The sequence below is a fragment of the Balaenoptera musculus genome, chromosome 20, assembly GCF_009873245.2.
Source record: "Balaenoptera musculus isolate JJ_BM4_2016_0621 chromosome 20, mBalMus1.pri.v3, whole genome shotgun sequence".
NCBI classification, from domain to species: Eukaryota; Metazoa; Chordata; class Mammalia; order Artiodactyla; family Balaenopteridae; genus Balaenoptera; species Balaenoptera musculus.
The window spans coordinates 9,994,272-10,018,542 of record NC_045804.1 but is presented as its reverse complement, the minus strand read 5'-3'; the positions used below and the strand labels follow the sequence as shown (position 1 = coordinate 10,018,542).

The 24,271-nt window shown below is 54.3% G+C and overlaps 1 protein-coding gene across 2 annotated transcripts; it reads left to right on the top strand.

The window, feature by feature from the left end:
- Positions 1-563: 563 nt before the first annotated feature.
- Positions 564-16,996, top strand: CANT1 (calcium activated nucleotidase 1). 2 transcript variants are annotated; one of them, XM_036837970.1, is made up of 4 exons: positions 564-669; positions 11,159-11,811; positions 13,639-13,842; positions 14,691-16,996. In XM_036837970.1, exons 2-4 carry the CDS (start codon positions 11,181-11,183, stop codon positions 15,059-15,061), a joined length of 1,206 nt encoding a protein of 401 aa, XP_036693865.1. In that variant the 5' UTR covers positions 564-669; positions 11,159-11,180; the 3' UTR covers positions 15,062-16,996. The 2 variants fall into 2 exon arrangements, with proteins under 2 accessions (XP_036693865.1, XP_036693866.1); XM_036837971.1 differs by lacking the exon at positions 13,639-13,842.
- Positions 16,997-24,271: the final 7,275 nt, after the last annotated feature.

The window sequence follows — 24,271 nt, the reverse complement described above, 5'->3', positions numbered from 1 at the left end:
TTCCATTAAAACAGCTCGGGGGCTGGGGAGGAGACTGGCAAAACGAGATGAATCAGAGACCCTGATTTGGGAGAGGATTCGTTGATTGCCAACCAGGGGCAGCGAAACCTCCACCCCATCCCCAGGACCCTCCACCTCCCAGGACAGTACAGCCTGTAGATCTGATCTTTGCTTTGGAAACGGATCAACGTTCCGATGTGGCCGATTAGAAGAGCCAAGGAGAGGGGCTCTCTGAGAATGAGGGTGGCACAAAGGGGCCCACGCTTCTCTGCCTCCAAGCGAGGGGTCCTATAATCTCAGCTCGAGGAATGATAACCCCTTCCTCATAGCCTTCATCCCACTCCCTTCCCATTTTGCCTTGGCCAACGTTCCGGAATAACGCGGAGGAGATGGCCAGCGGGTGGGCAGCGCAGACTCCAGCGCCCCTCTCTCCGGTCTATCCCCTGGCCGGCGGCTCCTCCTCCCGGACCCGCTCGCTGAGCAGCAAAAACTACAATTCCCAGCAGGCGGCTCGGCGTCCGACGCGCAGCCGCAGAGCAGAGGCTGCCGGGAGCGTGTTGCCCGGAGGCGGGGCGAGCGCGCCGGGCGGAAGTCGGCCGCTCGCTAGGTCCCGGCACTGCCAGCAGCGAGGCCCCGCCGCCCGCGGGCCCCGGAGCCAGCCCGCACCGGGTGAGTGACGGCCTGCCCGCGGCCGCCGGCGCCCGCCGCCGCCTCCGACCCCGGCCCCGCAGGCTCCCTCCCCATCTGACTGAGCGGGGCCTCTGCGCCCTGACTGGGGTGGGACGCCTCCCTCTGACTCTGAGAAACTGTCCTCTTCTCCCGACTGGTGGCGGACACCTCCTCCCTCTGACTTGTAAGACTCTTATTTCCTCTGACTTGCGGGACACCTCCCGCCTCTGACTTATGAGATACCTACCCCGTCTGACGGCAGCACTCCAACCCCTTCTGACCTGGGAGACTCCTGCTCCCTCTGACTGCAGGACTCCTACCCTTTCTGACTGCAGGACTCCTACCCTTTCTGACTGCAGGAATCCTCCCTCTCAGACTTGCAAGACTCCCCCCGCCCCGCCCCAACCCCCGACTTGTGGACACCTCCCCGCTCTGACTAGGGTGGGACATCACCCCCTCTGACCCTGAAGGATGCATTCCCTTCCTGACGCTTAACTATCCTTGAGAACAACCCTCTCCTGCCCCCTGTGATTTCACTGCTGCTCCTCTGACCTATGCAGGGCCTCTCCTAACCGGTTAGGGAGCCCTCCCCTCTCTGACAGGCACTTTGTCATACCTGCAGCAGGCCAGCCTTCCCCACCCCAGCAGGCCTTCCTCTCCTTCCCTTCAGCACTTTTCTTCCTTTTGCACCCAAACTGTGCGTCCTCCCCTCTCCCCTCCTCCCAGCCTCCATCTGGCCTGGATGGGCACCATCCCTGGGACAGGCACCTCTTGCCCATCCTTGTCGCTTGGTGCCTTTCCCTTGCCCTCATGTCCCTAGGCTTGGCAGGCACCTACACCTGCGCTCACTCTTCTGTCTGCCAGGCACATCTTTTCCCAGGCACCTGAGTGTCCCCCAGGAGACCAGTGTCCCTCAGCACTCTTGCTCCATTTTGCCTGCCTGTCTTGGGGTATGTGCTTGACGTCTTTTCCTACCACGTTCTCAACAGAGTGTAGGTTTGGGAGCGCGCATCTCCTGATGTCGACTGAATCTTGCTGGCTCTTCAGTGTAAGGACCAAAACTTGACCAAAGCGTGGGGTCACAGGGGGTCCATGAAAAGGAAGCCAGTGCTGCAGTCCTTCAGGAGCCGGGGGGTGGGGGGGCGGGTCTCTGCAGCCTCTCCCTCCTCTCCCTTTGAGGAGCTTGATTGAGAAAGATCTTCCTGGATTAGGCTGTGGGCCCTCCTCCAGCCCCCAGCCCCACCCCACAGGCCTCTCAGTGGAACAGCCCAGCCTGAGCCTGTGGGCATGGTGGGGCGCCTCCCAGAGCAGCCAGCAGCCTCCCCGGGGGACCCCTCCCTGCCGGCCTCAATGAGCCCTCTATTCGGCCTGAGAGGCACACTGACTGGCCAGCCCCTCCCTCTGCACTTGGTAGGGGCTGCGTCCTGAGAGTGTCTTCGGGAGAGGACTCAGGGGAAGTGTAGATTTGTTCAGGAGCTGTCACGAGGCCACTGCAGTGGTCTGGGGACAGGATTCTCTGTCTTCTCACTCTTTTTCTCATCCAAATTTCTCATCTGCTCACAGAAGGCACTGTGACGTCACAGGGTGGTGGAGGAAATCCCGTGCGTGCAAGTACACTTTGTGCCACCATATGATCTGATCGTTTGATACCTTCTGTTAGCTGAAAGTCTCCTATCTTCCCCCTAAAGATGTTCCCCAAATGTAGTACACACCTTTTTTTCATAGCCCACAGCAGCGTCATAGACTTTAAGCCGTTGGTACTTGAGGGATTTTTTACATGCCAGTCTGACGGCACCCTGTGCATGTGCCAGGCATTCCCGAGCCACAGAGGCAGGGAGGAGGGACCCAGGGTGCAGGAGGAGCGGCTGTGTCCACCCCACTCCCTGAACGTGGCCTTTGAGGTGAGCACTTGCAGGCTGCCGCAGACACACACCCCTTTCATCTGAGTCTTGGGACTTCCCAGGCAGCGACGTGGCCATCCTCATGGCAGCTGTGTGGGGGGTAGGTGGATAAATGCCCTAGTGTTTTCTCCTTCAAAAACAAGAGTATCTCAGCTCTGGGAATGTGGTCCAGAGTCCTGAAATGACTCTGCACTATGATAAGGAAGTCATTTCTTTCTTGTTCAGACGTTTGTGGAGTGGTACCTAGGACACTGGAAAAAAAAAAAAAAAAAGACAGTGATTATTCTTTTCCCTCCAGTAACACTCTGGACTGTGGAGATTCCTGGAAAGATCTCATTAAATGCCAACATTAGGGGACTCTAAAACTTTCATCTTGATCTTTAAGGACTTTTATGTTGATTTCCCTTTTCATTAGACCAAGGTGATCAATTAGGAAAAAATCCTGGTAACAGAGAAATCTGTTTGGGAAGATGTTCGGTTTTCTCTTTTTCTACACTTTTTTTTTTTTTTGAATCCTACTTGTTTCTCTGTAGTAAGTCCAGTCATTAAGCGGAACTCACAGCTCCAGGTTCTGAAGCAGAGCCCTACTTCCATTCGTGCTCTGCCGGCAGAATGGGTCGTGGGGAATGAGGCCGGAGTAGGGATCCAGACGGCAGTGTGCAGCCGGGGCCAGACCAGATGCAGCTGCGGTTACTGGCGGTGTGAGAGCGAGGGTGAGGCCGGAGCCCGCCCACAAGGGCTCCAAGGGGTCCCAAGGGTTGAATGAATCCCAGTGACGCTGGCCACTGAGAAGAGTGGGGGAGAAGCTGGGTTCTTGCAGGTGCACCTCCACTGTGGGAGCAAGCCCCGATTCAGGTCGATCGTGGGGTGATTGTGTCCCCATATTTGTGGGCTCTCTGGGAAGCAACCCCAATGATGTGTGGTTTTGTTTGGGACCTCACTTCCAACTGGGAAGATAACTTTTTGCTAAAAATCCTCCAAGTATGACATTAACGATACAACTGAAGCTCACGCAGCCCTACTGTGATGGGATAACTGCAAACTGTGGATGATCTTGACACTGCCGCCTGCCCCAGAGACAGAGCCGTGTGTGAATGGCCCTGCCCCTTGGGAAAAGCCGGAGGTTCTTTCCCTGTCTCCCTCCTTGTGGTTGGCAGAATAATGCCCCCCCAAGGTGTCCACATCCTGACCCCCCCCAGAATCTACAAATATATCACGTGACGAAGGGAGATTAAGGTAGCAGATAGAATTAAGCTTGTTAACCGGCAACCTTTAGATAGGGAAATCATCCTGGATTATTCAGGTGGTCCCGGTGTAATCACAGGGTCTTTAAAAGTGGAAGAGGGAGACAGGAGAACTTCAGAGGGAAATGATGGCAGGAAGGCTAGAGAGATGCAGTATTGCCGGCTTTGAAGGTGGAGGAGGGGGCCATGAAATGTGGACGGCCGTGAGAAGCTGGAAAAGGCCAGGAAGCAGATTCTCCACCAGCCCCTCAGGAGGGGACAGAGCCCTTGATTTTAGTGAGACCCACGTCAGACTTCTGTCCTGCAAGACTGTAAAATAAGTTTGTGGTGTTTAAGCTGCTGAGTCTGCGGTGATTTGTTACAGCAGCAGCAGAAAACACATTCACTCCTCTTGGGTAGTGACTTCAAAGCAAGACAGAGGGCTGAAAACTATGTTATCTCAAAGTGTATTTAACTGGATTCAGTAAGCAGTTGTGAATGCCTGTTTGCAGAGAAAGAGAGGAGTCAGGGGAGGTGCAGAGTTAGGTAGCACCCAGAGTCAGCCCTGACCTCAGGAGTCCCTAAAGGACATATTGGACTACTGGGACCTTTTCCTTCCTCCCTGGTTTCCTAATGCTGCCCACCCTGTCCAAATTTGAAATGGACTTTTTAAGTACAAAATAGTAAGCCTTGGCGAGTCCAGAACAGAAGAATGCCATGAATCAGGTCACATTCTCAAGGAGCTGAGACACATCATCCGCGTCCTTTGAGACGCTGTCTCGCTGCGGCTTTGAAGCCCTTGGCCTCTGTCTTGGCCGCCCTGAAGAGTCAGTGATGTCGACGGGATTAGCTCTTTTTTTTTTTTTTTTAGCATCTTTATTGGAGTATAATTGCTTTACAATGGTGTGTTAGTTTCTGCTTTATAACAAAGTGAATCAGTTATACATGTACATATGTTCCCATATCTCTTCCCTCTTGCATCTCCCTCCCTCCCACCCTCCCTCTCCCACCCCTCTAGGTGGTCACAAAGCACTGAGCTGATCTCCCTGTGCTATGCAGTTGCTTCCCACTAGCTATCCATTTTACGTTTCGTAGTGTATATATGTCCGTGCCACTCTCTCACTTTGTCACAGCTTACCCTTCCCCCTCCCCATATCCTCAAGTCCATTCTCTAGTAGGTCTGTGTCTTTATTCCCGTCTTGCCACTAGGTTCTTCATGACCTTTTTTTTTTTTTTTTTTTTTCCTTAGATTCCGTATATATGTGTTAGCTTTCTAACCAGGAAGTGCCCTTGGGCAGTGAGCAGAGCGGGAACTCTGAGGCCCGCCTGCTGTCTGGATGCGTCTGCGCTCTCCGGGACCGTTCAGATCAGAGACCCAGGCAGGGAAGGGAAGGCAGCTGCTCTGCAGGAGTGAGAGGCTGGGAGGAGAGTGGCCACCGCTCTGGGCGACAGGGAGCTGGGAGGGGCCTCCTGTCGCTTCCTGCCTCCCTAGATCCTGAAGGGGAGGAGTTTTGCCCTGGCAGCTGTCGTTAAACCTATTTGCCCTGCCACCTGTCACACCCGTGTTCCTAAAGGAAGCTACAGAAAGAGGCCCTCAGCTGTGTCCAGAGTTGCCGCCCGCTTTTGTCTGAGCCCTGCTAAGTCCAGTGGCGAAAGGCCCAAGGATGGCCTGTGGAGGTAGGGGTGTCGGAGCCCGTCCTCGTTCTTAACCGTAACCAGACCTCGGAGGGGCTCCTGCTTCTGGGGTGGGGAGGTGGCGTCACCCTGGATGGACATGCAGGAAGAGGTCGTACCGCCTTCCTTGGGCCTGGGAACCCACTGGCAAGTGGACAGACCCCAATGCCACACCTGGCTGTTTCAGGCCTGTTTTCTAAGGAAGTTTTGGTTCGACAGAAACCGGAAAAGCGTGAGTGTCAGCGAGCCGTTCTTGGTACCCGCCCTAAAGAGAGGGGACCGGGGAGGAAATTAGGACTCGAGCCTCCTGGGTGGTTGTTGCCCCTTGGCAACCAGCGACTCCTTTCTGTGGATGTTGCAGTGGGGCTGGCGATGGAGAAGGAAGCCAGCAGGGGTGCAGTCCCCTGGGGTTTCTGAGCAGGAGAGGACTTGGCTGCAGGCCCCCTGGACAGGCGAGCCTGGCTGGTCAAAGAGCCTGTGACTTTTTACTGCAGCAACTTGGTTCCAGTTTCCCGGGTTATATAAAATCAGCCCATTATGCTGCACGTGGTGGGACTGACAAACTTCTTGTTACACTAAAGCAGACATTTGAACTGCTTAGTGTTTGGAGGCGCGTGGGCAGGGGGAGAAGCCTCAGCCGGGCCCTACTGGGAACGGCTTTGTCCATCTCACCTTTCACCTGCAGTGGCTCGTTTCTCTTGGTTCTTGTGGTTTGGTTTGGTTTGGTTTTTTAATGAAAATGCAAGCTCTCGCTTGGCACCAGACCTCCAGCAGCAAGACACCACAGGCAGCTCACCATCAGTTTTAGGTGATAAACCAGCAGACCTTGGCATGGCGTGAAAACTCATGTGATTGTAAACTGTCTTTTCCACAAAATAAAAGTAATTCCTTGGAATCCTAAAGGAGGGATGGAGACCAGGGTTGGCCTTTGATCCAGTGGTGAAGCTAAAGGGATTTTCTGGAAGGCAGCCTGAGTTCTTCTGTCACTGAGAGCAGTTGAATGATTGTTTATTTAACGAAAGGTGATCGAACCCCAGGTGTCCTTAGGTCTTGAGAGCCAACCTGACTGAGCAGAGCCCCTTCGCTCCTGGGCTCAGAGTCGAGTCGGGAGGCTGTGGACCGGATCGCAGCCAGACAGATGGCAGAGCCCCTGCCCAGAGAGAGGCCTCACACAGAGGCGCAGCAGGCACGTCGGGGGTGCGTTGGTTTCTAGGGCTGCCCTGAGAGATCACCACAAACTTGTTGGCTGAAAACAACACATGTGCCCTTGTAGTTCTGGAGGCCAGAAGTCCATTTGAATGTCATTTCACTGGGCTGAAATCATGGTGTGGGCAAGGCCACGCTCCCGCCGAAGGCGCCAGGGGGCAATCCGTCCTCTCCTCTTTCCAGCTTCTGGGGGTCCCCCGCATTTCTTGGCTGTGGTCCTCTTCTTAGTCATCGAATCTCCCTCTGTCTCCCTTCCGTGAGGACACATCGCATTTGTGGCCCACCTGGATGATCTCCCCATCGCAAGGTCTTTGACTTGCTCTCATCTGTAGAGTCTCTGTTGCTGTAGAAGGGGACAGTCACAGGTTCTTGGATTCGGCCTGGGTGCCTCTGGGACCAGTGTCAGCCCCCCCCCCCACCGCAGGAGGGACGCTTACTGGTGGGGGAAGGGCACTTCACCATAGATGCAGGGCAGGAGGGGGAAGGGACAGCGGAGGCATGACTCTCATGGGACAGCCAGGGACTTCTAGGTGGTTCCGTGTGGCCGGTGGAGAAGGCATCCCGTGCAGGGGTTCGGCAGCTGGATCATGGGATCGCAGACAACATGCTGTGCGTGGGGAGCACACGCGAGGCGATGAGGCTTTCCCTGCAGGCTAAGGAGCTTGTCCTTTAGCAGGAAGGCGTTGGGGGCTAGTAAAGTTTCACTTTTTAGGAAAATCTTTCTGTCAGTTGTGTGGAGGATGGATTGGGGAGGGTCTAGCCTGGGGATCTGTTCCTGGGGGGGAAAGAGCGTGGATATTCTCAGCTTTGCAGGCTGTCCAGGTCACCGACTCTGCAGCCATGCCTGGTGCTTACAGGGATGGGCCGGCACCTATGCCAGCTTTGCCTGCAAAGCCACACCCCCCCAGCAGGTGGGCGAAGGTGCTAGTAAAGTGAGGAACAAAGCAGCCAGCCAGCGGCAGGCAGTCAGCGCCAAGGCCTACAGCATCTGAGCCAGCGGCCGTGGCGCTGGGAAGCCAGCACGTCACATACGCATTCCACACGTGGAGAGATGGAGGCCCAGAGAAGCCAGGGCACTTGTCTGAGGTCATGCGGCCGGTAAGTGGCAGAACTCAGGTTGGACCCGGATGGCCTGGGTCATCAGGAGGCCAAGGTGAGACAGAACCAGGGCAGAGGCCGTGGGGGTGGGAATCCAGAGCTGGGGTACTGACGGGTGAGGGGACCTGGCACCTGCCTGGATGTGAGGAAGCGAGTGATTTTGACTGAGGATGGCCCCTGAGCGCTGGGAGTGCCCTCAGCCAGCAGTACACTTCTGAGGGGAACCTGCTCCGGGCACAGGAAGCTCGGCAGCTGGGCTCCTAGCCTGGATTCTGGGGGAAGATTCAGGCTCGGAAGGTGTGGATTCAGGAGAAGAGGTGGGTGGCAGGGAAGGAGCCAGCCTTGGGGGCAGAGAAGAGACAGGCAGGAGGAGGACCACAGACAGGTCACAACTCACATCCCCGTGCCTGCCAGCAGGAGGTGCAACAAGACACCCTACGGGCTGGGATCTCGGGGCTGGGCCCCAGGAGCAGGCCTGTCGGTGGGTCATCTCTGGGGGCACGGGCAGACCCTGGCATGGACGGGAGAGTGAACGCTGTTCCAGGATGGTGAGGTGGGGAGGAGCAGAGGTGTCACAGGGTGGGGGCGGGCTCTCCATTCATTCGTAGATTCATGGATTCACCGTTCATCCATTAACATACTGAGCGCTTTCAGTGTACCTGAGAGTGTAATCTGGAGATGGAACGGTGACTCGGATAGGAGATCTGGACAAGTACAGACTGTGAGAAGGAACCAGAAGGGCAGGCGTGGCTGAACTGAGCCTGAACAGCAGGAGGAGGCCCTCCACCCGGACCAGGGCTGGGTGGCCGGGCGGGCTCCACCAGCCCCTGGCTGCTGACGGTGGCCTCAGATTCTCTGCTGGGAGCCAGTGGGCAGGAGATGGGACAAGATCACTGGTGACAGTGAGGATAGTGACTCAGGAATGGAGAGAGAGTTGGCCGGGGGCAGTGAGGATGCCACATCACAGTGGTGACACACCTTCACTGGCAGACACTGTGTCCACTGTGCCGGCAGCTCTGTGACCAGGGGGCAGCTCGACCATCAGGGGCTGGATCCAGGGCCATGGGCTTGCGTGTAACCAAGGTGGGGCTCAGGGGCAAGGCGCTGAGGGGCTGCTCAGGAAGTGGGTGTATTTTTCACTCCTTCAGCACTGGATGCTGTGGGGTAGAGGGTGGGCAGGGAAGTCCTTCTGAGGAGGTGAAAGCGAGACAGCCAAGAGCCAGGAGCCGGGGCGGGAGGACGGCAAGCCCTGTCTGGGGGACGAGGGCTGGTGCGTCGGGGCAGAAGGGAGACTGGCGTGGCCAGTCGCTGGGGAGGGTTGAGGGCTGGCAGGGGTCGTGTAAGTAGCGAGGGTTTGCTCACGGAGCAGGGAATGACGTGGCCAGAGGGACTGGCTTGAATAGCAGGTGTCGCTGGCCGCGGGGCACCAGTGGCTGTCAGGGAGGGGAGTGGCAGCAGGGGCTGGAGGGCGGCCTGTGTGGTTGCGGTGAGAAGGGGCCGTGAGAGCAGATGGGAGCCGACGGGGAGGAGACGGGTGGCCGGATTGCTAGGGCCTGCTGGCGGAGCAGGTGCTGCGGAGGGGAACCAGGGCTGTGCCTAGGCTTTTCGAGGTGGTGGTGGTTCATAACTTACTGTCAAAGTATGTTCAGGTGGAAAGTTCCATCTCCCAAGGTTTCAATGAAGGTTTTGACCAGGGCAACTGCAATTATGGCCGTCCTCCATCACCACCTCTGTTCCTGGGGGGGAGGATTTGTGAGCGAATGCATGTTAGAAATCCAGGCAGAATTCTGACTAGGAGGTGAGATGCAGGAATTGAGAGCTCAGTGGTGACACTGGGCTGGACGTGGACACAGGGCAGCTTTGGCCTGGTTGTGCTTTTGAAGCCTGGGTTTGGTGAGACCAGAGGAGGGGCTGGGACTCCTGTTTCTCCCGCGGAGTCCTCAGCGACCAGCTTGCGGCTCCATGGCAACTTGGGGGGCTGCTTCCTGGGGGAGGAGGGAGCCCTCTCCCAGGAGGGGAGCCGGGGGCCAGTGCCCAGGGAAGGAGAGGAAGACTCCGAGGCCGTTCTGCAGGGCCCCACGCGTCTTGCTTCCTCCTTAGAAGTCACTTTTCTGCACTTGACCCTGTGGCCGAAACCTAAGAGTGTCCAAAAAGCAAGGGAAGGGGAAGGCCTGGTTTCCATGTGGACCTGTTGCCGTGATTTTCCATCCTAGGAGCAGGGCCGCATGCTCTGCATTTGGGGGCAAAGGGTCGGGGGTGGCACAGAGCCACCAAATCCCCGTGAGTCCCCACACCCTTCCCAGCTGCTGCCTGGTGGAGGGAGGAGCATCTGCACGGAAAGTCACACCGATGGTTGTTTTGGGGGCCAAGGCAAAAATGCTCCATGGCCCGAGGGAAGTTTCTCAGGCTGAGACCTACTGAGTTACAGCTGAAGGCCGAGACTGAGAGCGGCCGAGGGCTGGCGTTCTGCTGATTCCGCCCCGGAGACAGCGCCGGCCTGGTGCCGCTGTGGCCTCGCTGAGCTGCGTGGTCTGTGCTGGGGACAAGAGCTGCTGTTCCTGGCCGCTACAACCAGCTCTGGAGCTGTGCCTCGAGCTGCGACCAGGGAATGGGCTGTGGCGAGCCACGCTGTCCTCGGAGCTGACTCGCTGACACGCTGGGCTCCAGGCGGCGAGGGTCCATCAGACTCTGGTCCCTCGACCATTTGCATTACAGAAAGATGCCAGGGGACGGAGGTTGCCAAAACCAGAACTATTTTTGTTTGGATTGAATGTGTTTTATACTTACATTTGAATATTACAGAAACCTAACCCGGGAGGAAGTAAAAGCTCACTCAATGAGCACGCGTCTGCACTGTGCACTGTTCTAGGAGCTGGGGACACAGGTGAACAAACTGATAACTATAACATGATGTCAGGTGGTGACAGATGCCAAGGAAGGGGATGGAGGGTGCCGTTGGGAGCAGAGCCGTCAGGGAGGGCTTCTCGGCTGAGGTGACCTTGGATTAAAATACAGACCTGTACTCTCTCTGTTACCCTGTCCTGCCCGACCCCCACCCCACCCCCCAGCACGTGCTGCCCCTCCCGCAAGATTGCAAAGCACCAGCCTACACGGAACCTTCTCTCACCGAGCTTTCTGTCTTGCTAGCTGGGATAGAGGAGATGGAATAACATTGCTTTGGAAAGACTTTTCTTCTTGCTGAATAAGAGTAAACACAGATACTGCTAGAGTCGGGGTTTACTTAAGCCAAGGAAGTAGTAATGGCACAGAGTCGCGGCAGTGCTGTTTACCCTGGTTGAGGCGGCCTCAGACTGTGTGCCCTCACATAAGTGGGAAGCGCTGTGCCTGGCAGGTCGCTGACCTCTCTCCTTTCCCCCTGGGTTGCAGGTCCCGCCTGCCCTTCAGTCTGATGCCCGTCCAGCCCTCCGACCCCCTGGAATGGAATGAGTCTATGCACTCCCTCCGGATCAGCGTGGGGGGCCTTCCCGTGCTGGCGTCCATGACCAAGGCCGCAGACCCCCGCTTCCGCCCCCGCTGGAAGGTGATCCTGCCCTCCTTCGTGGGTGCCGCCGTCCTCTGGCTGCTCTACGCCCACCGCCCTCCTCCTGGCCGGCCCCCCGTGCCCAATGCCCACAACTGGAGGCTCGGCCAGACACCCGCTGACCGGTACAATGACACCTACCCCCTGTCAGCCCCCCAGAGGACACCGGGCGGGACTCGGTACAGGATCGCTGTCATTGCCGACCTGGACACGGAGTCAAGGGCCCAAGAGGAAAACACCTGGGTCAGTTACCTGAAGAAGGGCTATCTGACCCTGTCGGACAGTGGGGATAGGGTGGCCGTGGAGTGGGACCAAGGCCGTGAGGTCCTGGAGTCCCACCTGGCGGAAAAGGGGCGGGGCATGGAGCTGTCGGATCTGATTGTCTTCAATGGGAAGCTCTACTCCGTGGATGACCGGACGGGCGTTGTCTACCAGATTGAAGGCTCCAAGGCTGTGCCCTGGGTGATCCTGTCCGACGGCGACGGAACCGTGGGGAAAGGTCAGTCGGGCCATCTGTCCTCTGGGCTCGTTGCGGTGCTAGAGGACAGGTCCTGGGTCACCCTCAGCTGGCTTGGTTTGCACACGTGTGCAGTGAAGCAGTCACGGGTCCGGAGGGAGGGGACGTCAGGGAGATCTAGTCTCCTCCCTGCCTCTGACCTGCGGCCCCCAGGGCGTGATTGGAAGCCTCCGAGACCTCAGACCAAAGCTGCGTCCAGGAGTGCGAGCTTCTGCTGGGGGCCTGCGGGGGAGGCGGGCCTCTCAGGAGGAGGGCTGGGCTCCGCCGCTGCTGCTCTCACTGCCCCAGGAACCAGCTCCTTTCTGCGTCCTAAACGGCATCTTGAGAGCATGCTGGGACTGCACCCTCCACATGCCTCACCTTTAAAGCTGGGGCATCAGATTTTCTCATTTTGAACCAAGACTTTATTAAAAAGCAAACGTCTCCTTTCCGAAAACCCAGCAGAAGGAAGGTCTGTGTGAGCAGCAGTGACCGCCCCCCACCCCTTGAGTGGCATCTGACCTCTGGCATCGGCTGTGCCCCACTGCTCTGCTGTTTGCCAGCAGGCGGGTAGGAGAGCTGCGAGAGGGAGCCTGCGTGCCCAGAGCCTTCGGGCAGGGCGGCAGGAGAGTTGACACCAACTTCTGCGCGTGCCTGTGCCCTCGGGTGGGTTCGCACCTTCTAGAAAGCCAAACTCCACGGCAGGCACCTGAGGTCAAAGGGGGAATCACATTAACTCACTGGGCCCGCTGCCAGGCCCTCCCCCTCCCCCTCTTCCTCCCCCTCTCCTGGTGATAAAAATCTCTCCCATGTTTGCCCAGGGCTGGGCAGGTTGGCAGGACTGTCTCAGCCACCGTTTTATTGAAAACGTTTGTTGTCCGCTTCCTGCCTCAGGCTGTCAGGGCGTGTAGGGCACCATCCAGTTGTTCTGTTTGCCCCTTGGATCGGGAGGAAAACGGGATAAAGGGAGCTCAGGGTTGCCCTGTGGTCCGTCATCCAGAGCCGCCTGCAGAGAAGCATCTAGCAGGGAGGGTTGCAGCCCCCGCTCCTCGGGCTGGCAGGAAGTTTGCAAAACATTTGGGAAGCAAGCACAGTTTAGAACACGGTGTAGGAACAGGTGAGAATATGCTAGAAGAACAAAGCACCCACACAGCCTTCAAAACTAGGCTCATAGTAAGTAAATCCGTCTAAGGAAACAAACACCCTGTTTGGCGTGGCTACCGTGAGCCCCCATGCCAAGCCCCACTTAGCTCTGGCCGCTGGCACATAGTTGACTCAGGAATGTGTCAAGTGTGGCCTCAAGGACCGCAGGCGCGTTCTGTGTGACTGACACTTCCCTACACTTTCCTAGGATTGGGTGTAGTCTGAGTCGGGGCTGACAGCTCGAGAAACAGGGAGCTTGGGGTCCGCGGAGATTTGTGAGTGGAAGGTGGGCCTTTCTGGCTGTGCAGGGCGCAGGAGGGTTCACGTGGGTTGTGAGGCAGGTGGTCCCAGCAGGGTTTCTGGGGTGAGTTTGGGAGGAAGATGCGGGGGCTCTGGAGGGCCGGGAGAGAGAAGGGGGAGGCAGCAGGCAGAGGTGGCGCCCGTCTGCGCCCCGTGAACGCCGTGGAGTCAGCGCTAAGGAGAGGATCCCAACCGCCTACCCTCTGGGGTGGAGCTCCCAGCAGGCTGGCCTGGCCTCTGCTCTCTTGTCGCCGCCCCGAGTGACCTCTGACACCCAAGGCTGCGGACCCAGAGGGCTCTCTGCTCTTGCCTGACGAGACACACGGAGCCAGGCCAGCAGAGGACTGGCCGTCGCCTCAGGCCCGCCCCCTGTCTCCCTGTCCCCAGGCTTCAAAGCCGAGTGGCTGGCTGTGAAGGACGAGCATCTGTATGTGGGCGGCCTGGGCAAGGAATGGACCACCGCCACGGGGGAGGTGCTGAACGAGAACCCGGAGTGGGTGAAGGTGGTGGGCTGCAGGGGCAGCGTGGACCACGAGAACTGGGTGTCCAGCTACAACGCCCTGCGGGCCGCTGCTGGGATCCGGCCGCCAGGTGAGAGCCGGGCCCGCAAGCGGGCGCTGCGCAGACGGGTGGCTGCGAGCATGCGTGTTGCTTGCCGAGCATGGGCTTCGCTTCCTGCTTGTTTGATGGTTCGGCTGTCTCTGACGGTTGCTCCCACCAGGCCACTGGGCTCAGGGGCCAATGAGACATTTTTTCTCTCACCCCGACTCACCCAGACAGACGGCCCGGCCGGCTCAGACAGCAGCCCCGTCTACAGCGTCCTCCCGGCCGCCACCCTGGGGTCAGGCCTCGCATCTGACGTGGTGGGAGCAGGTGCACAGAGCTTTGCTTCTTTGCCCTCGTTTCCAAGAGTCCTGGTTTGTAGTGGGGAGTGGTGGTGCTTAGAGCGGCCCGGTCACCTCTAGGCCTGGGGCATGTGGCTGAGGACGTGGCTTCACGCCCAGATAGGCCCACTTCCCATACTTTTCTGCTTCGAGGCAGCCTCTCCCCACCCACCCTGATCCATCTTCACAGATCGGACCTGCGTGTTCCTCGTGCCTCTTCCCCTGGTGCTCTCTTTTGCGCCACTTGAGTAGCACCAAGGAGGCGAAATACAGACAGACCTCGCAGCCACGGCTACTCGGCAGCGCTGGGGAAGCTGGTGAGGAAGGGTGGCCAGAGAGGTGGCGCAGCTGAGACTCAGCGCGGCCCCGCGGGCTCTGTCCTGCTGTCCCGGGCTCAATCACTCTGGACAGATGGGAACAAAAGCACATGGAAACCTAAAGAAAAGATGACGGAGACGCTGCCTCCGGCACCGGGCCGCTCGCGGGTCTGCGTGCAGGGGCGAGGCCGCCCTGGCTCTGGGGAGGGCGGGCGGTGACCGGTCTGTGTGTCCCCAGGCTACCTCATCCACGAGTCTGCCTGCTGGAGCGACACACTGCAGCGCTGGTTCTTCCTGCCGCGCCGCGCCAGCCATGAGCGCTACAGCGAGAAGGACGACGAGCGCAGGGGCACCAACCTGCTGCTGAGTGCCGCCCAGGACTTCGGCGACATCTCCGTCCGGCACGTGGGGGAGGTGGTCCCCACGCACGGCTTCTCCTCCTTCAAGTTCATCCCCAACACCGATGACCAGATCATCGTGGCCCTCAAGTCCGAGGAGGACAGCGGCCAGATCGCCACCTACGTCATGGCCTTCACGCTCGACGGACGCTTCCTCCTGCCCGAGACCAAGATCGGGAGTGTGAAGTATGAGGGCATAGAGTTCATTTAAACTGGGAAAAATCAAGACGATGAGCAAGGCTGGGGGGGTGGATGGTTTTCAGCTACGTCAGGACTCAAATTTTATAAAAACCCGAGGACTGCACTTTTATGTGATGTTTAGTTTTGCTTTTTTTTTTTTTTTTTTCTTTCCTCGGAACTCTGAGGTGTATGCCTGGTTTAGAGATTTCCAGAATCGGGAGCTCAGTCCCAGCCTGAGATGTGGCTTCTCAGAGGGGAAGGGGCGGGCGTCCTGGGACTGCAGGCTGGACATTTCCCTGCACTGCCATCTGGTGGTATAAGCTAGTCATTGCAGGCATCTTAATTTGGGGCCCATCCTCTGATTCAGCCCTTTCTCCCATCTGACCTACCTTTCTTTTCTCTCCATTTCTTCTTTTGTTCAATAAATATTTCTTGAGCTCCTACTGTGTGTCAAGCACTGTGCCCCCTCTGGGAACACAGCAGTGAGTCTGAAGCAGGCCTGCCAGTTAGGTGCTCCTGGGCCGCCCCCTTCTCTTCCTTCCTCGTGAACCTCGGGCATTAAACCCACACCTCCAGACCCCTGGAAAAGAACCTGTCCTGCTACAGGACATCACAGGGCTGTGAGAACGAGGGCAGGCCTCCGGGAACGCTGCAGGTGCCCAAAGTGCTGCAAGAGGGGACGCAGGCCCACCATCTGCCCCCCCATCAAACTTCTCCATTCAAGTGACTGACCCCGTTTTCTGCCTTCAGGAAAATTCTGCAGCTGTGTAGTACTTTGAAGTTTTCATTATTAACTTATATTAATTAAAGTAATTTCCTTTCTTATAAAATGGAATTGGCAAGTCTTATCAGAACAAAGTCTTGTAGTTAACAAATTCATTCCCAGCAGTGAAGGAAATGGTAATTAAGCAGTTACAAGTTGGTCAGGCAAGTTTTCAAGCGTTTCTAAGTCCTTGGTCAAAGGATACAAAGATAAGGATAAGGATATATTGCTGTTTTCTAGCAATTATCAGAAATTGCCATTCCTTTTAAAGACTTCCATGAATGACTTGAATTTGTATTTCCTGAGTCAAGTGGGGCCCTGGGTTCTGGCGAGCCTACACCCTGCCCTAGGCACTGGGGCTCCCTTACCCTGGAGGCTGTGGACGAGGCCTGCCTGGCCCTGTGGTTTCTGTCCTAGCCTTTTATTTCTCCTCAGCCTCTTCTTCCTGGAAACTCTTCACAGAAACCTTGCTGTGTCTCAGTACCTGTGGCCTCTTCTCCACGCTCCAGGGTAAAGGCGGAGGGTTTGGGACAGAGGTCAGCCAGAACCAGAGCCTAGAAGGGCCGTTGGCCATCAGCCCACGGCGCCCCTCGCCCAGAAGCTACCTCACCCCTCAGGAGAATGTAGGGTTCGTGATGGCCGGGAAGGGCTGTGTTTTAGGCTCTGGCTGTTACTGTGTGGACCCCCTGTCTCACAGACTTTTCCCACTTTGAAACTTTAATACAGATACTTGGAGGGAACCCAGGAAGGATCCCTCATTCTTGTGCCGGTTGTCTGTTTCTTCCACTGTAAAACAAATAGCAAAAGAACAGAAAACAAATCTTGGAACGTGACATGTTTCTCTAGAACTCAGCTCCCACTGGACACAGTCTGAAGGCCCAAGTCTTTTCTGACTGCCCAGCTGGGCTCCCTGACACACCTCCTTGATAAACATCCATGAATGACATCAGGGCTGTGTGATATTAAAAATACAAAGATGGAATTAGGAAGATTGGAGGACTGGGGACAGTCACTGAGTTGAGATCCAAGACTCAGGTGCCCAGAAGCACCATTTTCACACAGTGATTTTCAAATGTTTTAAAGCTAGCCTTTACCGACCCCCCCCCCCCCCCCCCCCCCCCGTATTCGCTGCTGTAAGCATAATGATTGTGTTCCTTCCTACTGGAGCCATTGTTTTGGAAACAATAAAGTGTATTCTCTTTGTCTCCTGGTCTGTGTTGGCTTTTGGCGCTGCCCCAGGGGATATGAGAGCTGATTCACACAGGGGCTCAGTGAAGGGTGCGCTCCCTGTGGGGGTGAAGAGGGGGTCCTGGCAAGGAACAAGCCAGAAGCCTTCTTGACCCAGGACGGCTGATGTGCTGTGGGAGTTCACAGGATAGGGACCCATGGACCTTTGCAGACGAGGAGACTTTTTGGAAACCGAATCATCCAGTCCAACTTTTCCCCCAAGTCTGAAGATGCTCTTTTGGTCAGAGTGGTTAAGAATATAGGCTCTGGGACTTCCCTGGTGGTCCAGTGCTTAAGACTCTACGCTCCCAATGCAGGGGGCCCAGGTTCGATCCCTGGTCAGGGAACTAGATCCCACATAACGCAACTAAGATCCTGCACTCAGCAACAAAGATGCTGCGTGCCGCAACTAAGACCCAGCACAGCCAAAGAAATGAATAAATAAATACTAAAAAAAAAGGAAAAAGAATATAGGCTCTGAGCCTACTCTCGCCTTCTGAAATGGCCCACACTCTGTTTGTGGGGTGTGTTCCTCTCTGAATAAATCCACTTCTTACCTAAAGAAACAATATATAGGCTCTGAGTCACTCCCAGCTTCCAGTCCTGGCTCTGAACTTCCCAGTGGTATGACCGTGGGTAGATAATCTAACCTCTCTGTCCTTCGACTTCCTCAACTGTGAAAGGACGATGATAATGGAGCTACTTCACAGAGCTGTCGTGAACAGTAAGTGAATCCATTCACAGAGGGGAGTAGAAAATTACCTGTCTCTTCCTTAGCACCTGCTCACCCATTTTGTTGGAGGTGCTGGAAGACTGGTAGTGAGGTGGGCCCTGGCGAGAGGTCTAGACTGGTCCAGGTGTCATCAGGGTGTCTGACGAGTCTGCAGGAAAGAATGAGATCATTCTGCAGGACACGCGGGGCCCTAAGAAGTTCTAAGAAGAAGCCTCAGGCGCACAGAAGGAAGGGACTGGTGAGGAAGGGAGGCCTACACTGGTGGAGGACACCAGGGGAGCATGGGGTCAAGGGGCAGTGTGCCCATCCTCCTTCGTCCCTTCTGTCAGACTCTGCAGGAGGTCAAGTAAGAAGGTTGAGCGTGTCCACGGGCCGAGCAACAAGGAAGATGTGTTCTTGGCGATCCTGTGAGTACAGTTCCGGGGGGGTTGGGGGGGGAGCCAGAGCGCATGGGGCTGAGGCGGGAACAGGATGAGGAGCTAGCTGCACACAGAGCAGGAAGGCACGGAAAATCGGCTCTTGACTGTGTCTTTAAGTAACCGCTGTACACTGGACTCGCAGTGACTCGTGCCTGCCTGCCACTCACGCCTGCGATTCACTAGCAAAAGGAAATTTCCCAAAGTCGTCTCAGAACTGCGTGAAAGAAAATGAGATCAGTTTCTTTACAAATGTTAATCCTGTCTTCTTGTGCACTTTAAATTGGTAAATTCCAAGGTAAATTATACCTTAATAAAATTGTTAAAAGATTTGGGTAAAATGGAAATAAAATACCTTCACACAAAGAAAATTCCAAGGGCAACTGGCTTTACTGGTAAATTGCGCCAAACATTTAAGGAAGAAATCATAACGAGCCAACACAAAATCTTCCATGATTTTGGGAATTGGGAACACTTCCCAACTCATTCTGTGAGAGCACCATTACCCTGATACCAAAACCAGACAAATATAAGAAAAGAAAAATATAGACCAGTGTCGCTCATGAACATAGAGGCAAAAATCCTGGGCAAAAATTTAGCCAGTTGAATACAGCATCATATAAAAATGAAAATACTTCATGACAAAGTGTGATTTATTCCCGGAATGCAAGGTTGGTTTAATATTCTAAAATCCACATAATTCACCATATTAACAGACAAAAAAGGAAAAAACGTATGATAATCTCAAAAGATACAGAAAAAACATTTGACAAAAATCCAGTACCCGTTCACGATTTAAAAACAAATAAGCAAAGAAACCCTTAGCAAACTAGAAATAAAAGGAACTTCTTTAAGCTGGTAAATGTCATCTGTGAAAAACCTGCAGCTAACATCATACTTCATGGTGAGAGACTTTCCTTCGAAGGCTGGGAACAAGGTAAGAAAGTCAGCTTTCACCACTTTTTTCTCCCACCGCTTAACTTTTTATTTTAAAGTCATTTTAAACCACAAAGAAGTTGCCAAACTAGAATAGTGTTGCTGCGTTCCCTTCATGTAGTTTTGTCCAGTGACAGCCTCTCACATAACCACAGCTCAGTGATCAAACCAGGGAACCGGCATTGTGCTCATTACTTTCATTCACCTGCTGTCCTATGCGAGGTCCCAGACAGTGCAATCAGGCAAGAAAAAGAAAAGTCTTTAGATTGGAGAAGAAAGAGTAAAACCGTCTTTATTCACCAAGAACAAGATCAACTAAATAGGAAAACCCTAAGGACTCTTCAAAAAAGAACTAACAGCTGAGTTTAGCAGAGCTGAAGGATACACGGTTCACATACAGAAATTAATTTTGTTTCTGTGCAGCTGCAGTGAACAGTTGGAAATGGAAAAATTTTAAAACAGCATCATTTATAATAGCACCGGAAAACATGAAATAGTTAGATATAAATCTAACAAAATATGTGCAAGATCTATATGCTGAAACTAAAACACTGATGAAAGATATCAAAGAAGACCCAAATAAATCAAAGAATATGCTGTCTTCATGGGTGGAAAGACTCAAATTTTGAGGAAGGGAAACAAAGTTGAAGGACTGATACTATCTGACTTTGAGCCTTAATGTAAGGCTGTAAGTCATCAAAATGTATTAGTGCCATAAGAAGAATAGATATATAAAGTTAGTAGAACAGAAGAGAGTCCAGAAATAAACCCATATGTGTGTGGTCAATTGATTTTTGACAAAGCTGCCAGGGTAATTCAGTGGGAAAAAGATTGCCTTTCCATAAGTAGTGGTGGGACAACTCTATTCTATATGGAAATAAATGACTGAAACCCTTATCTCCCACCATACACAAAATTAACTCACATTAGATAATAGACCTAAATATAAGAGCTAAAACTACAAAATTCTATAAATTTCTATGCAGTAGAAAATCTTTGTGCGTTTAGGTTAAGCAAAGATTTCTTAGATGTGACACCAAAAGAATGGAAAATTGAGCTTTTTCCAAACTCAAAATCTTTGCTTTTCAGAAGACACTGTTAAGGAAATGAAAAGGCAAGTTTTTCATTCCAAACAATTTGCAAGTCGTGTATCCGCTAAAGGACTCGTAGCCAGAATATATAAAGAATTTATACGACTCAGTGATAAGACAACCCAATTTAAAATGTGTTTAAGATTTAAATAGACACTTCACCTCACCAAAGAGGAGGAATAAATGACAAGCATGTGAAAAGATGCTCCGGGCTTCCCTGGTGGCGCAGTGGTTGAGAATCTGCCTGCCAATGCAGGGCACACGGGTTCGAGCCCTGGTCTGGGAGGATCCCACATGCCGCGGAGCAACTAGGCCCGTGAGCCACAACTACTGAGCCTGCGCGTCTGGAGCCTGTGCTCCGCAACAAGAGAGGCTGTGATAGTGAGAGGCCCGCGCACCGCGATGAAGAGTGGTCCCCGCTTGCCGCAACTAGAGAAAGCCCTCGCATGGAAATGAAGACCCAACGCAGCCAAAAATAAATATAAAAATAAATTAAAAAAAAAAAAAAAAGATGCTCCACATCATGAGTCATTAAAACCACAGTAAGATTCCACTACACACCCACCAGAATGGATAAAACTGAAAAGACTGGCAATACCAAGTAGTGGTGAGGATTTAAAGCTACCGGAACCATCATAGAAATTGCTAGTAGGGTTGCAAAATGGTTCAGCCACTTTGGAAAACAGTTTGACAGTTTCTTAAAAAGTTAAACATTTACCTACCATACGACCCAGTAATCTTATCCCTACACAAAAGAAATAAAAACTTATGTTCACACAAAGACTTGTCTCCAAATGTTCCTAACAGCTTTATTTGTAATACAGCAGCCCCGCCTTTTTCTGCAGGGGATACTCTCCAACACCCCAGTGGACGCCTGAAACTGTGGATAGTATCAAACCCCATATATACTGTCTTTTCCTATATATACCTACCTATGATTAAGTTTAATTTATAAATTAGGCACAGTAAGAGAATATCCGAGCTGCCAGCATACTACTCTTGTGCTCTGGGACCATTATTAAGTAAAATAAGAGTTGCTTGAACACAAGCACTGTGATATCTGGACGGTCGATCTGATAACGACGCCGGCTACTAACTAACAGGTGGGATACACTGGATGAAGGGATGATGCACGTCCCAGGCGGGACGGCGCAAGATTTCATCACGCCACTCAGAACAGTGCACAATTTAAAACTCACGAATTGTTAATTTCTGGAATTTTCCATGTAATATTTTTGGACTGCAGTTTACCACGGATAACTGAAACTGCAGAAAGCAAAGCCTCGGATAAGGGGGCGGTGGGGAGGTGAGTGTAGTCCAAAACTGGGAGTGACCCAAATGTCCATCAATGCATAAGTGCAGAAACAGATTGAGGTCTGTCCACACAGTGGGCTACTACTCGCGAGAAAAGAACCAATTACTGATATTCTCAGTGACATCTCAAAAGCATGTGCTAAGTTAAAGGTTATATGTTGTGTGTTTCCATTTATATGAAATTCTAGGACACGCAGAGCTGCAGTGGCAGTAAGCAGATCCCCGGCTGCCAAGGTTGGGGGCTGGCAGAGGGGATTGTCAGCAAAGGCATAAGAGAACATTTGGGGATGATGAGAATGTCTTCTATATTATGATTGTCATGGTTACCATCTGTATACATTTGACAAAACTCATTAAATCGATGCACTTTATTGTGTGTAAATTATTAGATCTCAAGCCAATTTTTCTTTCTATATATTTATTTATTTTTGGCTGCGTTGGGTCTTCGTTGCTGCGCGCGGGCTTTCTCTAGTTGCGGCGAGCGGGGGCTACTTCTCGTTGTGGTGCATGGGCCTCTCATTGCGGCGGCCCTTCTCGCCGCGGAGCACGGGCTCCAGGTGCGCGGGCTTCAGCAGCCGCAGCACACAGGCTCAGGAGTTGTGGCTCACGGGCTCCAGAGGGCAGGCCCAGTAGCTGTAGCGCACGGGCCCAGCCGCTCCGCGGCATGGGGGATCCTCCCGGACCAGGGACCGAACCTGTGTTGCCTGCGTGGGCAAGAGGACTCCCAACCACTGCGCCAACAGGGAAGTCCCTCAAGCCAATATTTTAAAAAAGAAAGAAAAGTGTGGGTCGGAATCCCAGCTGTGTAGCTGGTTCGGATTCCCCTCTCTGCACTTCCGTTTTCTCATCTGTTAAAGAGTTAATAAGAGCAGCTACTTCCCGTAGAGGTTGGGAGGATTGAATGGGTCCTGTCTGAAGTTTACAGCAGTGCCGGCTACCTCGAGGTTAGCGTTACAGGCAGCGTTCCGTGTTTGGTGGGGGGGGGGGGGCGGGAGAGGAGGCACAAAGAATGTCTTACAGGCATCGTAAGGGCTCTGGTCTCTGACAGCCCCCAGGACGCTCGCCACCACGTCTCGGCTGTGGCTTCCTGTTTACAGCAGCGGGGTCTACAATGTCACCACTGGCCCGATTTTCCACAGTGTCGGGGCTTTCAGTTGGTCTCCTTATCAGAGCTGAGCCACTCCTCTCTGGAGCAGATGGTCTCAGTTCCTGTTCTTGTTCCCTTTGTGGGCTGGAGAGACCCTGAGAGCCGGAGGGGAACAGACACCCGTGCTTTGGTTCCATGTCTGGAACATCCTCAGTCTGACATTTTACCACCTGCACACAAAGGACTTTCCAGCAGGAAAGGACTCAGGGGCTAAAGATACGGCAACTTGGGTTTTTCGACGTTGCCACCAGTGCCTCCCAAAGGACTTCCTATGCACTCCTGACCTTGACTGGCCACTTATTGCTGCAAGTACCGATGGACGCTAGAAGTGACAGTGCTGGGGTTTCTGTGTCAGCCAGCACTGAGGCTCCTTCAGCTGGATGGCGTGTTAAAACTCCCCTGTCTCTTCTGCCACTTCTGTATCTGCTGGTCTCCCCACTGCTCTTTACGGTTCCTTTCGAGGGGATTAGATGAGCCGGTAGCCCCCCTCAGACCTCACATCTCGGGCAAATAGTCATTGAATGGTTGACCTGGGGGCTCACTCTCTTGGACGCAGGGCTGCCAGGGAAACTCTGTCTCCCCCAGTGGCTCTCAACCCCGGCTGCACATGGGAACCACCTGCAAGGCTTTAATGCCAATGCCTGTCCCCACCCCAGAGATAGTGATTTAATGGGTCTGGGCCTTAGGAGTTTGTGAAACTCCTGCGTGATTCCCATGTGCCGACCAGGTCGACAGCCACTGGGTTAGAGAGACCTGGGGACATTCCAAGGGGACAACTCTTGTCCAGAACCTGGGATGCAGGTGACAGAAATAGAAGAGATCGATTGCCTCATTTAACCTTGAAGCCAGGGCTTGGCCTTGACTTCAGGCCAGCTGGACGCAGGTGCTCAAGCTGTAGCATCAGGACCAAGGTTCCTCCGTCTCTCAGCTCTTCCCTCACCTGTATCCTCAGCTGGGCTTTCCTCAAGGCACAGTCTGGGGCACCACGGACATCACCATCCCCGGGCCGCCTGCTCCCTGCAGGGTCCCGTTCCAGGAGTCTGAAGCTGACTCCCTGGGCCGGCTGGGATCACGGCACCTCCCTGACACCATCTGTCTCCCACCCGCCAGGCCCAGGTCAGCCCCAGAGGAGCCACACAACCTGGAGGGAGAGACGGGGGTGCTTCCCCAGGGGAAAACCGAGGTGCTGGCTCTCTGTCAGAGGAAAGGCAAGGGAGTGGGCGTGAGGCCGGCAGAACAATTTACATCCACTCCAGAGGTTCTGCCCCCACCCCAGCAGGGTGCAACATTCAGGTCAGGCTTGTCAAGTGCTTAGAGCAGAGCGAGCAGACCCCTGGGCGGTGTCCCCTCTGCTGGCAACGTGTGAGACCCAGGAAACGGCTCAGGGTGTGCGGGGAAAGAGCCCACAGTCCCCGGATGCACACCCTGCCGGTCCATGCCCACCCTCTGCTCTTCTGACCTTTGTCCGCTGCTGCCCCTCCTTTCCCCTCCCCCAGCGCCCGGGCCTGGCACTGGTCCAGCTCGGAAGAGTGTTGCTATTCAAATGTGGCTGTCAGCCGCCTTGCTCTGGTTACAAAATCAGCCAGACTGCCGCCTTGGGCCGCTGCCATCCCC